This window comes from Trichosurus vulpecula, chromosome 2, assembly GCF_011100635.1.
Source record: "Trichosurus vulpecula isolate mTriVul1 chromosome 2, mTriVul1.pri, whole genome shotgun sequence".
Taxonomy (NCBI): domain Eukaryota; kingdom Metazoa; phylum Chordata; class Mammalia; order Diprotodontia; family Phalangeridae; genus Trichosurus; species Trichosurus vulpecula.
The window spans coordinates 52,518,401-52,535,882 of record NC_050574.1 but is presented as its reverse complement, the minus strand read 5'-3'; the positions used below and the strand labels follow the sequence as shown (position 1 = coordinate 52,535,882).

At 43.2% G+C, this 17,482-nt stretch overlaps 1 protein-coding gene across 2 annotated transcripts in view; it reads left to right on the top strand.

Moving 5' to 3' along the window:
- The first annotated feature begins 15,573 nt into the window (after positions 1 to 15,573).
- The window catches only part of CAPZB (capping actin protein of muscle Z-line subunit beta), a 166,200-nt gene continuing 164,291 nt past the window's right edge, over positions 15,574 to 17,482 (top strand). Inside the window, exon 1 of one of the 2 annotated variants that reach the window (XM_036746958.1) lies at positions 15,574 to 15,779. In XM_036746958.1, the coding sequence (XP_036602853.1) occupies positions 15,777 to 15,779 (3 nt within the window). In that variant the 5' untranslated portion in view covers positions 15,574 to 15,776. The remainder of the gene's footprint in view (positions 15,780 to 17,482) is intronic. The other variant, XM_036746959.1, reaches the window with a different exon arrangement.

The window sequence follows — 17,482 nt, the reverse complement described above, 5'->3', positions numbered from 1 at the left end:
TATTGCATAATTTTATCCTATAGTGCTCCATCTAATCACAAGGTACTCAGTTCCTCCAGCAGAAGCGGCATCCCTGAGTAATGGCCTAGCTATCAGGAGTCTAGTTCTTGCTGTAGTCTGGGATTCTGGTGGACTCTGAATTCAAACAAAATTCTTTGGACCAGCTTCCATTCCCATTCCTGTCCCACCCCTCTTCCAATTGTCTAGTCCAGAAGGCAACTAGATGGGTGTCTTAATAAACAAAGCATGAGTTCTTCTAAACACGCCTATTAAAAAAACAAAAAACAAAACCAAAAAAACCCTTTCCAACAGCTGGCCTCCATTGAAGGAGACCAGCCCATCACTTAAAGCTAGACTCTGCAGATGCTTATAATGCAAATATTTCTGGTCCAAACAGACAGCAGCTGTTAGTTCTTCCATGTACCTATTAGGGAAGGAACAGCAACAGCTCCAAACCCCAAGATGCTTGTGTTTAACTACAGACTAGAACATGCTCTTGGCCCTGACAATCACTTGGGCTCTTGGAAACACTTGAAAAACAACGAGGCTGTCGATGGTCCAGTGGTCTCCTCCCTCATGTTACATGTTCTTTCAAGATGATGTAGGGTGGAAAAAAGTTCTGTTCTCTGGGTAGAAGAACACTAATCATTTTGCACATAAGCAATAGATTCTAGTCTATTTTGGGAGGAAAATTAATAGTCAATGGCAAAGTGATGCCTGAGACTTTAACTGCCATAATTTGGACAGTCCGAAACAAGTGAAGATTTCAGTTCTGATAGAATTTACTCCCATTTCTATGGTAGTTTAAAGTTAATGAAGCAGGTTCCCTAAAACACCCATGTTAGGTTAAGTTCTATAAATATTACTATCTAACTCGGTGGCATAGTGAATAGACAACACTGGTTTGGGAGGCAGAAGTTCTGAATTCAAATCCTACCCAAGATATGTGCTGGTCATGTGATCCTGGGAAAGTCCTATGACCTCATCTGTGAAATGGGAAGAATAATAAATAGCACCTAGCTCCCAGGGTTGTTGTGGGTATCTAACAGATGTCAAGCACTTTGCAAACCTTAAAGTGTTATATAAATGCTAGGAGCAATTACTATTATCCACATTTTGCAGATGAAGAAATTACAGCTTAGAGATGTCTAATCACTTGCTTGTGATCACAAGCTAGCTCCTCAGTGTTGGGAACGGAACTCAAAGTTGGTCTTAACTCTGAGCTCAGTGTTGTTTGCATCGTACTCCCCTATCCTGGGCTGAAAGGTTTATTGCTTGTTGATTGACTTATTTGGGAGTTCACAGCCTGATTTCTTTCTAGACTTGAGTTGTGCATGGTATAGAGCAGCAATTCTTGTGGGTCTCTGATCTCAAAACAATTTTCAGAGTAATATTAAGACATTAACATTTTTAATATGGTACATATCGATAGTTACAATTCATATAAATGAAAGCTCTTTGGGATCTTTAATAGTTTTTTTAAAAAGTACATAAGGATCCAAAAACTTGGAGAACTGATGGTATTGGGGCAACTGGGTGGCATGGTGGATAGAGTGCTGGCCCCAGAGTCAGGAGGACCTGAGTTCAAATCCAGCCTAGATACTTGTAACCCTGGCCAAGTCACTTAACCCCCACTGCCTCCCAACCAGAGAGAGACAGAGAAAGAGAGAGAGAGAGAGAAAGTGCTGGTATAGAGGAAAGAGGATTTTATTTAGATTTAGGGAGGCTTGGACTTGAATCCTGTTCCTGCTATATGCTACTTATGTGATTTGAGTCAAGTCTTCCCTCTTGGAGCCACAGTTTATTCATCTGTAAAATATAATACAATAAACATTTATTAAGTACCTGTTAAGTACCAGGCACTGTGCTAAGCACTGAGGACACAAATCAGAAAAGAAGAGATAATCCAAGCCCTTAAGGAGCTTACATTCTAATGGAGGAAGACAGCACACAAAAAAGAAGCTGAAAAGAGGGAGTTCTAGGTGCAGGGCAGGATGATGGTAGAGTTGAAACCAAGCAGGGCAGATGGTGGGGAATGAAGAATTGACTAAGCTTCTGGGCTCTCTTTAAAGGGAAGTTGTGGGAGGAGTTTTATGCTCTACCCTCCAATCAGAGGGCCTGAGGGAATAGGGCTACTGATGAGGGATGAATACCAAAGCCAAAGCAGTCTCTGTGATGATTAGTTTCCTGTTGATGAGCTTATCCCCAGGAGGGGGTAAGGCCTGGGGAACATCACAATGAAGTCCAGAACAAGGTATTAGACTCCATTATCTTGGAAGGTCCTTCTTGCTCTAAATCCTGTTATCCTAGGAACCTGCCACTTCTATTCCTCTGCAAAAAAGAATCCATAGATTCTATAACAAAAGACAATAAACTATTTTGAAGGATAAGTTTTAAATACACTTGATTTTTTTTACTTGTATTTCCTCACTTGTAATTCTTTATTTTTATGGCATCTTGAACAACAGATAGCAATTCCTTTCCAGCTCTGGATTCTAAAATGTCATAATATAAATATGGGTTGTGAGAAATGCAGTTTTGGGGATCACCGTACTTCCTGGGCAGGGCCAAAGCCCTGAGGAAGAACCAAGTGATGGTCCCTTAGTCTATGGGAATCACAGGACCTCCCTAGGCAGGGTCAGTCCCTGAGGAAGAACCACATGATAACCTCTAAGGAAGGCTGTGCAGACCACAAGACTCCCAGAGGAAGACCAAGTGGTAGCCCCCTCTTCTACTGTGGGGATCACAGGGCTTCCTAGGGGTTGTGGAAAATATTATACTATTTTATATCATTTTTGTAATTTCAATAAGACTCAGGGCCTGAACTACTTAACCAGAAGAAAAGCCTGATCCTAACAGTCTCTTTGTTCTCTTGTATCAACAAATCCAGATGGAGCATTTCTTGCTCTGTCCATGGTCATTAAGGGTGAAAACCTTGAGCCCAGACACTATCTTGAATTATGTGACTTTTCCTTATCTTAATATTTTATGGGCATATACTATGTGGTGGAATGTTAATGGCCAATTAAACACAGAGATCCTGGGGCTACAAATCCAATTGACACTTTGACAACTATCTAATTTGTTGTATTTACAATCTATTTCATTAAGGAAAATCCTCTTCTTGTATCATGGTTAAACATACATGGGGGTCATAAAAATGAGGTCATACAGGCTTGCCAGCTCTGCTAAAATAACGTATATAAGTTTTCTCATTGCTTTGTTCAGGCAGCCAGAGCCTATGCTCTGACTCCTTGTACGTACAAGTAAGCTAGCTCCGCTATGCTTTAAGGGAAAATAATAAACAACATGGATTTTTCTATCACCTAGCTCTGTTGTTTCCTTCAACCAAATTTTCAGGTTTAACAGTTATGGTGCCGTGACTTTCGGATGGAAATGATGGAAACAGGACAACGCAGCCCAACCTTGCCAATGCTTTTGGGCGCCATAGGATTAATTTTTCCTGGAATTTTGGCCTTGACAAGGTGGGGTAAGTTGTCTCTCTTCCCAGCTTCCAAAAAGAACTCCCACAAAATTGGTTGAAGTCTGGAAATTCCCTTTAAGCTAGCTCTGGGGGCAGGGATCAAATCTGTGGTAAAACACAGATCTGCGGTCAAACGCACATAGATCCCCTGGAAACACTGATTGATCTAGAAAATTAACTATGGATCAGTCAAAAACTAGAATTAGAAGTCCAACTGTTCCTCCACTCCCTCTCTTCCTTCGCTTGGAGGCTCTGGTCCTGGGGAGAAAAACTGCACTTTGCTTTTTCCCTCCCCTTCTGCCTCCCAGGAAGGGCTCTGATCCTGAGAGAGGTAACTCTGTTCTGCTACCGTTGCCTCCTCTCTCTCTTCCCTCCCCGCCCCTTTCCCCCTTTCCCTTAAGGGCTCTGTTTTTGCCTTCTGCCCTATTCCTGCTTCCTTACCTTGAAGGCTCTGATTATGGGGAGGATAAATGCATTTTATCCTTACTCCTCGCCTTCCTTTACCTGTCCTAGTCCTCCTCCATCTCCCTTTTCCCCCTTCCTAAGGGATAGGATATGGAGAGTCAGAAAAATCAGGAACGCCAAGGCTTCCCCAAAGACCATAGGGGTGTTAATAGCTAACTCATGAAAGCTTCTAATTCTCTGTTGTTTAAACTCTGAGCTCAGTCTGTATTTGTTCTGTATTTGTTTTGTTAATTGTCTGTTAACTGTCTGTGTGAGAGCGTGTGCTGTGAAATGTCTATACCGTGTAAAATCTGAAACGCAGGTAGCCAGAGAATTCTAAGGCTGCAGTTAGGGAAACAGAGACTCTATTTCCTTTTTTCAATGTTTGGCCTGGCCAGCCGAACTTGAAGAAAAAAATAGAGCTGAAACATTTTAGCATATTCTGGGATTGATTATTCATTAAAAGTTTGGAAATTGGTTAGTTGGATTTTGGGACGGAACTCCTGAGACTGTAAAATCCCTCCAGGAGCTCACTCTTGCTGATCACTTTGGTGAAGTTACTTGAGTTACAATCATTGGGATCTTTCACCATTGTCCTGTCTCTGACCGAGCCAGAGCTGCAGTAAAAGTTAGAGCAGCTAAACAAACTCCTTTCCTCCCAAATCAGATTAGGAGAAGAGAATGCAGGAGAACTGTAGGGAAAACTTAAATCACCTTTCCCCACCTGGCAAAAGGAGGAGAAGGACAGAAATTCACAGACTGACAGTATTCTGACAGTCCTGTGCCCTGGGTACCTTTGTAGCCCATTCTTTTTGGCAAAGTTTGGAATTGTCACCCAGGTCCTATGCATTCTGCCCACTCTGTCCCCAGCAGCTGCAAACCGCCCTAGGCTCAGTAACTTCTGCAGTTGTGGGGGAAGGGTGAGGTAGATGGATTTGGACTTTCTGCCTCCCAGAATTGTCACCACTGGGATACTAGCTTCTGCTCTAGGTAACTTCTCTAGGTAACTTTACACTCCTTGTTCCAATTGCAAAACTGTATTTTAATCTCTGTTTGACCTGTTTCCTGAGTTTTAAAGGGAAAGTAATAATGATGGTTGTTACGGGATCAAAATGATAATGATTGTAAAATGCTTAACACAAAGTCTGGTATATGTTAGACACAACATTATTATTATCTCTCTCTGATTTAATGTAATTGTTAACTTTTGAAGTGGTTTTTAAAATACCAGAAGTAATAAGCTGAATAATTTCTATATGTGGTAATCTGGAAATGCAATAGACGTCATTTGAAAATTATTGTTTCTGTGTTTCTAAACTTGCATTGTGTTCCCAAAATTCTCTTAGATTGTGGAATTTGAGAAGACCATTGTGTGGTAAGAAACGATATTATAGCAATTTTAATCTGATTTTGATATATGTGAATTGGGTTTCCAAAGGGATGTGATAAAATTTGGAACTGTTATATGTGGCTATAACAAGTAAATAATTAATAATACTAATATTTAACCATGAGAACAGACTTTCTGTGTGAAAAATTTTCTATTATGAGAATATATCTGGTGATTTAAAGTTATAGTTTCAAATGATGAGATGAAAGATTCTCTGTGCAAGGAGATTTAGGAATATGTTCACCTAACTGATAAATGGGTTGTTTCAAGTTTTAAAATGCATAATTATGTTTAGGGCGCTGTTACATTTCTAAATTGTGTAATTTGACAAACAGATGTAACAGCAATACTGAAAAATGTGGTAATCTTTTACAATGCTAAGAGTATTGGGCCTTAGAAATTAAAATGTTACCACTAGTGATTAAAATAATTCCTCTTATAATCTGGATGTTGTTAGATTAAGAATCGTAGTTAATTAAGAAATTGAGGTTTTTAACTGAAACAAGAACTTTTGAAACCATCTAGTCATGAATTCTTATCAATCTTGTGTGGTTTTCTGTGTAGAGGAATTCTTATGGAAAAAGCTTTTTATTTTTAAAGTCCTGGTAAACTTTATTATTGTGATAAGGTAAATTTAATTGAGTATGTAATTTATAGAAATTAAGTGTCCTCACATTATAACACTTTTTGACTAAGGAACTTTGTAATATCTAGGAATTCTGGGCAATATTTGAGAATGAGGACATTTGGTACCAACTTAGTTAATGAATTCCAGCATTTAAGGATTAATTTGCTTTAAGGAAAATATTTTTGGAAAATGTTCTGTAAAATCTTTTTGTGTAATTTTGGAAGGCCCGCTGAATTTCCACCTGTAAGCCAATTGGTTGCAGTTCAAACCTATTGTGAGTTCTCGGAGTTTCTGGGTGAGAACCTAATTAGAATTATTAGAATTAATGCTTATCTATAGAAGTGCCCATTCAATGTCTTATTCAAGGTTCTTTTTTGAGTAAGGAGGTTGGAAACGACAGTCTGAATTCCTTATTCCTCCCCGCCCTTAGTTTAGATAAGAAGATTCACCTTAGCCCACCTGTCAGAAGGGAAGGAAAGGGGAGGGGCAACAATTACTGGGATTTGAGTTTTTACTGAAAGAAAGAACAGTAGGGGTCTCAAACCTGGCTTTTTAAAGTCAGCAAAGGTGATGTTTTTAGGATAAGATTAGGTTTCGAGGAGGATGTGGGTCTTAAGGATACAGTTCTTATTAGTGAAGCTTGCCATCTGATGGGAAAGAACCCACCCTCAGGGGGAGATGATGTGGCAGATCTCTTTAATCAGAAATAAGCAGGTAGTGACAAAAGGGAAATTATCTGCCAGAATCTGTTACCATTGTGAAAGAAGTTGTTTTTTTGAAAAAATGGGAAATTGGATAAATGCAAATATGTAAAATCTTGTTGTTTTAATCAAATGACTGGTTATATTGGTACTCTTGTATAGTCAAATGAAAGAAAATATGGTTTCTAAAGTGTTAATGAGAATAATTAGAAAGGGAAGAGAAGTTTTATGATGTAGGGTTGAATCATTATCCCATGGACTAGGGCTGGGATTTTAAAGTTGTATTGTATTTATGCAAGATAGAGTTCTTGAATGTTGTGAAGTGATAGAAGAGCAATTGGGTATTGACACAAATAGTGTAATTAATTACTGTGACTAAATCAGAGACATCTTCAGTTTAGGTAAACAATTCTAGAAGTATTTTGGAAAATGTTTTTGTGATTTTAAGCGAGAGTTATTGCTTAACAATGTGTATAAGACTCAATTCCTGAAGTGTTCTTTTTTTCCCTCCAGAAGGAATTAACAGGGACAAATCCATTGACTTGTGAGGTCAGTCATTAACCTCTTTTGTTTGTTTAAGCAAGCTGGAATGGGATTCCAGTATACACAGTTATGTCAGTAAAAGGTACTAACTTATGAGTTGTTTTGTGTTATGGTTGAAATGTAAAGTGACACTGAGTAATAGGTTGGAAAGGTAAATAAAAACTTGAGGGGATACGAAAGGCAGATGAGAAAGTTAGGGGACAAATGGGAGTTAGCTAAGCCTCCCCTGTCCTGAGAATGATAGTTTCAGATGATTTAGCAAGTTGGAAAAGAGTGTGAGGAAGTATTTAGAAGCTGGAAATGTTATGTAGCTTGACTTGTTAATTATTAGCTCAATGAAATTTGGGACAGTCCTATCTGAAGGATATTTATTTGCTATTTAAGATTTTATGGGACTACAATTTAATATTGTTTTAAGCTCTGATTACAGGTATAGGTCACATGAAGCCAGTAGTGGAATGGCAGGCATTACAGACTGAGAATTCTTAAAGGTGGATGTCTATGCCTGGGAGAAAGTCTTGAAGACGACCTTGGACACAACCTAGGTAGGATCTTCCTGACTCTATTTCCCAGTTCTGCTATTTCCTTTCTGAAAAGGAAAATCCCCACCTGATTACTCCTAAGCCCTGCTTTCAGCATCTAATGGCTATATGATTGGCTAACAGATATGACTCATGCCTGGAATCAAACAGCTAAGGAAGTTCTTTCCTTCTGTTAAGATATATGACATAGTCCCTCGTTTCTTTCATAGCAGACTTATATTATCAGGAAGTTTTGTAAGCACAATGTTAAATCTATTAGGTAATAGATGGACATTGGAATATCTCTGAGTTATTATAATAGGATACAGGAATGAATAGCTTACAATTTTAACCTATGTTCATGGCCAGATAAAGATCAGAAGGATATAGAGATAACATCCTCCAAAAGGAGGAAATGATTAGACACAGTAATAAGACAAAGATGTAATGTGATAAATGTCTAATTAAATAGGATAGCAAATTTTGAGAGGAAAAGGCAATAGGACCAAATTGATTCCTCTAAGAATTATATACAGATGTGTATGATTGGCTCCAAAATTTATCAGTCATGGAAATTCAAGCTAATAAGTGTGTTTATGTAGTAAGATCTTAAATGTGGATTTTTGCACAAGGAAATTGTATAAGATAGTACAAGTGAAATTATATCTCCTTTATTAAGGTATCTGTCTGATGATTTTAAAAGGAAGATGAGTTCAATTTATGGTTGGACCTTTATATTTTAAAGGACTCTTATACCAGGTACAAAATTTAGGTAAGGTTAGAAACAGTAGATGATATATGAACTGAAATACTCTGAAGTTAAAAGAAGGAGAGCCAAATTTAAGTGATTAAGTTATATTAAGTTAGAATTGTCTGAAGATTTCTAGATCTGAACCAGAGAAGCAGAACTCTCTTTTACTATCTAGGAACCAGATAACCACAATCAGGCATCTGAAAAAAAAATTTTTTTTTGCTTTAAATGGACATTGGAAATATGTAACTGGGATTTAAAGCTACTTTGTATTTGTACTGTTTGAACTTAGCCCTGAGTGGCTGGGACCTATGGTGTGCTGTTTTTCTCTCAATTATCAAATTACATGTGTTCTGAGAGCTCCTGTCAGATCTGACTACTTCTATAGCTGCCAACTTGTGGATATGGACTCCTTGATCCTTCTATCACATCTGATGATTGCCCGTGCTCCTGAGTGGACATCTGAGCCCATAGGACACCTTGCCCTCCGGTTTCAAAGAGCCTGAAGGGGACAGCATCAGACGCAGGCAACCTTCCCAAGAGCCTGGACCAGAACCTGAACGAAGAACTGCTCTTTCCCTTTCTGAGTCCCTTGCATTCCCAAGACTGTTTACTTGTACCTTTGATATCTTTAGCTTATTTTACTTAGGTGTTCTAGTTTCCCCATTATGCTCCCTACTGATACCCCTTGCAACTTGCTCCCCCTGCTTGTTTACAAGTAGTTTATAATTACTGTGCATCTCTGGGGATGTCCAAACACAGAAAGAGAAAAAAAAAAAACCTGAATCCACCTAGATAAGGATTTTTACAACTTTACCCCTGAGGAAGATAGAGGTTTTTCCATACCTTAATTGGTCTTCAGGTGAAGCTTTCAGCTTACCTTTGACCAAAAGGAGGAAATGTGGAAAATATTATACTATTTTATATCATTTTTGTAATTTCAATAAGACTCAGGGCCTGAACTACTTAACCAGAAGAAAAGCCTGATCCTAACAGTCTCTTTGTTCTCTTGTATCAACAAATCCAGATGGAGCATTTCTTGCTCTGTCCATGGTCATTAAGGGTGAAAACCTTGAGCCCAGACACTATCTTGAATTATGTGACTTTTCCTTATCTTAATATTTTATGGGCATATACTATGTGGTGGAATGTTAATGGCCAATTAAACACAGAGATCCTGGGGCTACAAATCCAATTGACACTTTGACAACTATCTAATTTGTTGTATTTACAATCTATTTCATTAAGGAAAATCCTCTTCTTGTATCATGGTTAAACATACATGGGGGTCATAAAAATGAGGTCATACAGGCTTGCCAGCTCTGCTAAAATAACGTATATAAGTTTTCTCATTGCTTTGTTCAGGCAGCCAGAGCCTATGCTCTGACTCCTTGTACGTACAAGTAAGCTAGCTCCGCTATGCTTTAAGGGAAAATAATAAACAACATGGATTTTTCTATCACCTAGCTCTGTTGTTTCCTTCAACCAAATTTTCAGGTTTAACAGGGTCTAACCTAAGACCCAAGTGATGGCCCCTTAGAACAGTTGTAAAGACCACAGGACTTCCTAGGGTTGGACCCTGAGAAAGACCCAAGTGATAACCCCTAAGGAAGGCTGTGCAGACCACAGGGGTTCCCCAGGGAAATCCCAAGTGGTAGCTCCCTTAACACCACAGTGGGGATCACAGGACTCCCCAAGGCAGGGTCATGAAGTTAGCCCAAGAGTGCTTTCACAGCTCATTGCTTTCCTGGTAGCATAACCTTAGGAAGATCCATGTGATTTGACCATTTGCACCCAAAGAACTCAAGACCAGAGTGAGTAGAGGAAGGTGCTTATTACATTCCTTAAGAGAGAGCAGGTGTAGTGCTCACTAGGAACACTCACACCAATATTGCAATAGGAGCGAGGGTAACCAGCTCTTCCACTCCTGTTTGAGTTATGGTTAGTTTACATTCTTTATTTTTTTACATAGTTTTCTTAAATTATACAGTTTATATAGGTAGGATAATAAGGATACAGAAGCAAAAGTGAAGTTAATTAGTTCTATCTTCCTTGTTTGAGTTAGGGTTAGTCTACATTCTTTACTACCCTACCTTCCCTCTTTTACATATGTAAATTATGCAGATTAATAGACCTGGACACTTGACCAGGACCTAACCCTTGAACTGACATGATAAGCTTGGACTGATTCAACTGGTTTAGCTTCTCTAGCTTCCCCTATCCCCAGGTGGTCACTGTCTTGGTAGGTAAACTTTAACTAAGCTATATGGATAGCTTCTGTGGGAGCAAAACCAGATACCATACTATCTTTTCTTACATGGGCTAACTGACCCAATTTGAAATCTGACCTTCAGATTTTCTGAGCATTATCTTCAAGGTGAGAATTTTAACAGTTAAATCTGAATTCAAAAAGAGAAGGGCTTGAGCCTATTAAAATACAGAGAAATATTTTAGCTTTGTAAACTATAAACTGGTATATAACTACCAGTTATTGTCATTTTTAGCCTTGTGTACAACTGATCATTAATTCTCCAGCAGGCCAGTTCAGAAGTATGAGGTTGAGGCTGTGCAGGATAGTAGAAAGGCAATGGATTTGGATTTAGAATTAGATTCAGATGCTGGCACTTTCACTTACTGCTTGTGTGACTTTAAGCTTGCCCCTGCTCCACTCTGGACCTCTGATTTTTCATCTGTTGAAATAAGGGACGTGGATGAGAGTTTCTCTAGTATTCTGCTCAGCTCAGGCATCTTGTAATCAGAGCGGTCTAGCCATAGCTGATTCCACTGGATGACCATTAACCAACCAGTGTTCTGCCATCTAATGGAAACCTTCTTCCTGGCTGTCGCTTAGTTCTGCTTGTCTTTCTTTTTGAAGCTCAGCAGGAACCTACTGGGATCATTTGCACAGTTACATACAATGCCTTTTCTACGGTTGCTGTTTTCCTGAGTTGTCAATGTGCCAAGAGGTTTGAATTGCTTCTAGGATAAAATACACTCTTCAGCTTGGCATTTAAAGCCCTTTTCAATCTGGTTCCAGCCTACCTTTGTAGGCTTATTACATGCGACTTCCCTCCACCCACTCGATGTTCCAGGCAAACTGGCCTTGCTGTTTCCGAATCTTCCATTTTCCTGCCTTTGCTCTGGCTGTCCCCCAAGCCTAAGATTCTCCCCGTCTCTCAACATGCCTGGCTTCTTTCAAAGCTTAGTTCATATGCCACTTCCTAAGAGAAGGCTTTCCTGATTACCCTAGTTGTTAACACCCTCTCCCTCCTCAAAAAAAAATTTTTTTTTGCGCTTTTCAGCAGGGCAATTGGGGTTAAGTGACTTGCCCAAGGTCACACAGCTAGTACATGTGTCAAGCGTCTGAGGCCGCATTTGAACTCAGGTCCTCCTGACTCCAGGACTGGTGCGCTACTCGCTGCACCACTTAGCTGCCCCACCCTCCTGAAATTAACATGCATTTACTCATCTGTGTGCATGCTACTCTAGCGGAATTTGAGCACCTGCAGCAGGGATTGGTATGGGCTTTTGCTTTTGTTGTTTGGTTTTGTCTTTTGTCTTTGTATCTCCAGTGCCTAGCACGGTGCCCAACACACAGTAGGCATTCTATAAATTGGGTTGGGTTGTGACTCTGGATGCAGAGAGCCCTCCTGATTTTCAGTCAGAATACTAGAATGCATCATGCTAAAACTCATGCCAGATGACTAAGGGAAAAATCTGATTGAAACACTTGATTGGTCATTATCCTCATGGTCCTCGTTAACATCATCTTCATCACTGAGGTGCCTACGGAAGAAGGTTATAAAGAACTCTTACCCACATTTCCCCACTTGACCCTTGTATCAACCTGATGTAAGTTCTTTGTAAGCTTTAAGGTGTGCTATGTTAGCTTTGTTATATAACTTATTTTTGAGAGGCAGTGTGGTGTAATGAAAATAACTAGTATTCATATAATTGCTTACTATGTATGTGCTTGGTACTGCGCTAAGTGTTGGGGATACAAAGAAAAAGAAAAATTAATCTCTGCCCTAAAAGAGTTTACATTCAGCTGGAGGCAACATAGACAGAGAATTATATACAGTATAACATACATAAAAGGAGATAAGTTATGTATAGTACAGGATACACACAAAGGAGATAAAAAGTATCCTTTGAGGGGAAGACACTAGCAGCTGGATATGTGTGTGTTGGTCCAGGAGGGGAGTCAGGAAAGGCCTCCAGCAGAAGGTGGAATTTAAACTGAGTTCTGAAGGAAACCAGAGATTATAAGAGGCAAAAGTGAGAGGAGAATATATTCCAGGCATGGAAAACAGCCAGTGCAAAAGCGTGAAGGTGGGAGATTGTGTAAGGAACAGAAAGTAGGTCAGTGTGACTGGACTCCAGTGAGCCTAGAGGAGAGTAATATATAAGAAAATTGTAAAGGTTGAAGCAGCCACAGCTCTAAAAAATGCCAGACAGTAGTTTATATTTGCTCTTAGAGGTTACAGGGAGACATTGGAGGGCAGGTGGGGGGGGTGCCATAATACACAGAGCACCAGACCTGGAGTCAAGAAGACCTGAGTTCAAATCTAGCCTCGGACACTTACTAGCTATGTGACCCTGGACAAGTCACTTAACCCTGTTTGCCTCAGTTTCCTCATCTGTAAAATGGACTAGAGAAGGAAATGCAAACTATGCCAGTATCTTTGCCAAGAGAACCCCAAATGGGGTCATGAAAAGTCACCACAACTAAAAAATGACTAAAACTACTGTAATACAAGGAAAATTAGGAACCCCTGAGAAACCCCTAGCTACTGACAAGCACCCCCAGAAAGAATGGACTCAGATATCTTTGGCATTTAGCAAACCCCCTGGGACTCCATGACTCCACCAAGGAATGTCAATAGATAGGACCATCCCACTGAAGGATAACCTGGCAGACCCTTTCTAGCAGATATCCCTGGGGCTCTGTGACTCCACCAAGGAATGTAAATGAGATTATCCCACTAGTAGGATAACCTGACTGAATCTTTGATCAGCCAGGACCTTTGTTCCTGTCCCCCCACCCCGTACCTATATAACCCAAGCTGTCACCCCAACACATTGCCATTGATTTGTGGTGCCGTACCCCAATGGCCACCGGCTAATAAATTCTCCACTTAAAACTTATACTCTGTGGTGTGTCTCGCTCGCTTCTGGTACAACACTACAAATGTGTTAAAATTTGTTTTATTAAATATGTCTCAATTACACTTTAATCTAGTTTGGGCTACACCCAAACATTTACTAGCTGTGTGACCTTGGGCAAGTCATTAAACTTCTGTTTGCTACCATAAAATGTGCTTTGTCAAAAACAAAACAAAACAAAAAAACCCCAACCAAATGGGGACGCGAAGAGTCAGACTCTGGCCTTCAAGGAATTTACATTTTAAGAGGAGAACTCAACCCATGAAGACCTAGAAGGGCATGGGGTATAATGACCTGAGTGGCATAGTAAGGATGAGGTGTGGCCTGGAGGCCTTGTTCCCAGTGAGATAAGACAAAAGCAAGTCAACCAAGAAGTATGTATTAAGTGCCTACTATGTGCCAGATACTGTGGTAAACTCAAAGAAAAGGAAAAGCAAAATGAGGGAGACAAGTGCAAACAAGTTATAGACAAGATAAATTGGAGATGATATCAGAGGAAAGGAGCTAACATTAAAGGGAATTGGGAAAGGCTTCTTGCAGAAAGTAGGCCTTTTGCTGGGACCTGAAGGAAGTCAGGAAAGCTGAGAAGTGGAGATGAGGAGGGAAAGGGTTTCTGGTACGGGGGGAAGCCAGAGGAAATGCAAAGAGTGGGGAGATGGAGTGTCATGTGCCAGCAACAGCAAAGAAGCCAGTGTTTTATTGGATTGAAGAGGAAGGCAGTTGTGACTGGAAATGTAAGAGTAGGCTGGGTTATGAAGGACTTTAAAATCCAAACAGAGAGTTTTATATTTGATCCTGGAGGTAATAAGGATTCACTGGAGTTTACTGAATGGGGGGAGGGGGGGTTGTGACTTGATTATGGTAAGGAAGATCAACTTGACAGCCAACTGGAGGATGGACTGGAGTGGGGAGAGACTTGGGACAGGGAGACCAACCAGCAAGCTACTGCAATAACCCAGCAGGCTTCTAGTGATGAAGACCTGCCTGCACCAGGGTGGTGGTGTCAGGTGAGAGAAGGGAGCTTATATGGGAATTATTGTGAAGATAGAAGGGGCAGGCCTTGACAACATGTCAGATATGAGGGATGAAAGTGAAAGTTGAGGATAAGAATGGCATCTATCAGAGATGGGGGACTAGGGCTCTATGTTTTGGATTGTGTGTGGCAGGGAGGACTGGAGGAAATGAGGATGGTGGTGAATGCTGACAAGTATGGTGAGCCGGCTGGAAAATGTCTTGGAAGACTGTTCCCAGGCAAAATAAAACAGAATGTCAGAGCTGGGAAGGCCCTTAGAGCAGAGAAAGTCAGAGCTGGGAGGGCCCTTAGAACATGGAATGTCAGGTCTGGGAAGTACCTTAGAACGCGGAATGTCAGGGCTGGGAGGGATCTAGGAACCCGGTATGTTAGAGCTGCAAGGAACTTTGGAGGTCATTTGGTCCAGCCCCATTCCTTTTACAGATGAGGAAACCGAGGCCCAGAGAAGCCAGGTGACTAGCCTCAGTTTGCCCAGATGGCCAGCTGCAGCAGCACCAGCAGAGTTACATACGCTGAGAGCCCTCTGGGTCTTCTGATTTCAAGCACCGTCCGGACTCGTGGGGGCAGCTTTCCTTTGGCCGGCCAGCTCCCAAACCTTTCCTCCCGGCGAGCCGCGTCCCTCCCCCACCCCGGTGCTCCACCCAGGCAGCCTCAGGCAGCGCCACAGCCCGGGACTCTAGCTAGTCAGTTTCCTCCTCCTTCTCCCTCCCCTCCCATGCTCTCCCCCCTCCTCCCCCGCTCTCGCTCCTCCCTTCTCGCCTCACTTCCCCATTCCGGGCCCCGCCCGCCGGGGCCGCCCCGCGCCGCGCTCCATACTTGGCGATGGCCGGGGAGCCGCGTTTTCATTGGCGAAACGGAGCGGCGCGGGGCGGGGCCATGCCGAGCCGGGGGCGGGGCGGGGCGGAGGAAGGCAGGGAAGTGGGGGACCAGGCGAGGCGAGGCCGGGGGGAGGGGGCGGAGGAGGGGGCGGGGGAGCCGGTGACCCGGATGTTCACTCCTAGGCACCCGGGGAAGTGGAAGCGCCGGGCCCTGCTGCCGCCGCCGCCGCCGCCGCAGCTGCCGGAGGAGAGTCAGACACAGCGGGACCGACCGGGACTGGAAGTGGGGCCGCCGCCATGGTAAAGGCCTGCCTTGCCCCTGACCACGGGAGTTCCCCTCCCTGGCCACCTCTGCCTCTCCTGAGGGTGGGCCCCGCGGGGGGGCAAGGGACACAGTGCCGGGGGGAGGGGCTGCTGCCTTGGGGAGGGGGCCTGCTATCTTGGGGAGGGGGCGCACTGACTGTTGGGGGAGGGGGACTGGGACTCGTCGTGGGGGAGGAGCTAGCCTGCAGGAGGGGGAGGGTCCCCCTGACTGGTGGGGGAGGGGCTGAGGAAGGGGGTTGCTGCCCCCGGGAGGGGTGAGTGGGTGGGGGGAGTTAGAAAGACTTGGACTTTGGGGCTGGTGGAGAAGTCCGGGCAGGGCCGGCCTGGGGCTGAGGGGAGTGACCCTGCCCCAACCCCGTCCCCACCCACTTCCTGGGCTCCTGTCCGGACTGGGGGCCATTCTGGGCCCCTTCCCCCAGGCCTTCCTGTTCCTCCTCTCCTGTTCCCCTAATCACTAGCCAGGGGAACCCCCTTGTCCGTGTACCCCCTGCGCCTTCAGCTGGCAGGGCGCAGACCGGGTGGCTCAGGCCGTGGTGGGCAAGGCGGGGGAGGGGGGAAAGATTTGGGGGTGGCAGCCCAAGGAGTCAGGGTTCAGGTATCTGGGGGGAGGCAGGGGCATGCAGGCAGCCGCGCTTCTCCAGGCACCAGATCTTCTTCACCTCCCCAGGCTCAGCCCTGGGAGGGTGCGCAGGGTGCCCCCCAGAGCGGCTGGCGACCTGGCTTCCTGCGAGCGCAGGGCCAGGGATGGATGGCTGAGTCTCTCTCGGTCACAGTGGGAGGGGGGAGCTGTCAGCGGGCGGGGATGAGCGCACAATCGGGCCCCTGTCACTCAGGAGCATTTATTGAACGCCCACTGTACAGCTAGCAAACTGTACCAGGCACCATGCAGCCTATGCAAAGGCGCAGTTTTCTGTCTAACCTGACCAACCAGGTGGCAAAAATTAGAAGTGCTTCTTTTGGAAAGACTTTGGGAAAGGTGAGCTCCGTTCTTGGTGGTTTTGCTAATGAAGCCCCAGAACCCTCCAAGCACAACCCGTGGGCTTCTTTGACAATCCATGCTGTGTTTCCTTGCTGGGGAGGCGGGGTGGGGCCCGCAGGTTGGGACCTTAGGATTGCTTGCCTAATTTAGATGGAAACTTGTATGAGAACCATCCAAACCCATGGCTCAGGCTTTAGTGTCTCATCTGGGACAAATGGTCTCTCTGTCTTCCAGACCAAAAGAACCTGGAAGATCACCTATCTTCGCAAGATGTTAGGATTGATTTTGTTGAATCTCTTTCTAAGATCTTGGAAGCCAGTAGGGCCCAAGCTCTGGTAGGCCCTACTATTGTGACTATGGACTAGGTGTAGGTGACATGGGAGGTTTAGTGCTGGAAGAAGGGATCCTGGAGATCATGATTCTAGCAAACCCACTTCATTTTACACATCATTAAACTCCAGCCCATTGAGCTTAGGTGACTTGTCCAGAGTCACAGGTGAGTAAGCTGAGATTTGAACCTAGTTCCTCTTGACCCCTGATCTGGTTCTTTCCAATGTATTTTTTTTTTGTCCTAGCACCAGGTTTACTAGTATAGGTTCCATGAGGGACAGAAGGTTAGCCACTAAGGGATGATTTTTTTTCCCCTCTGTAGTATACTCATTAAGGGTTGCAATCTGTAAAGTATCATAAGGGTCATAGA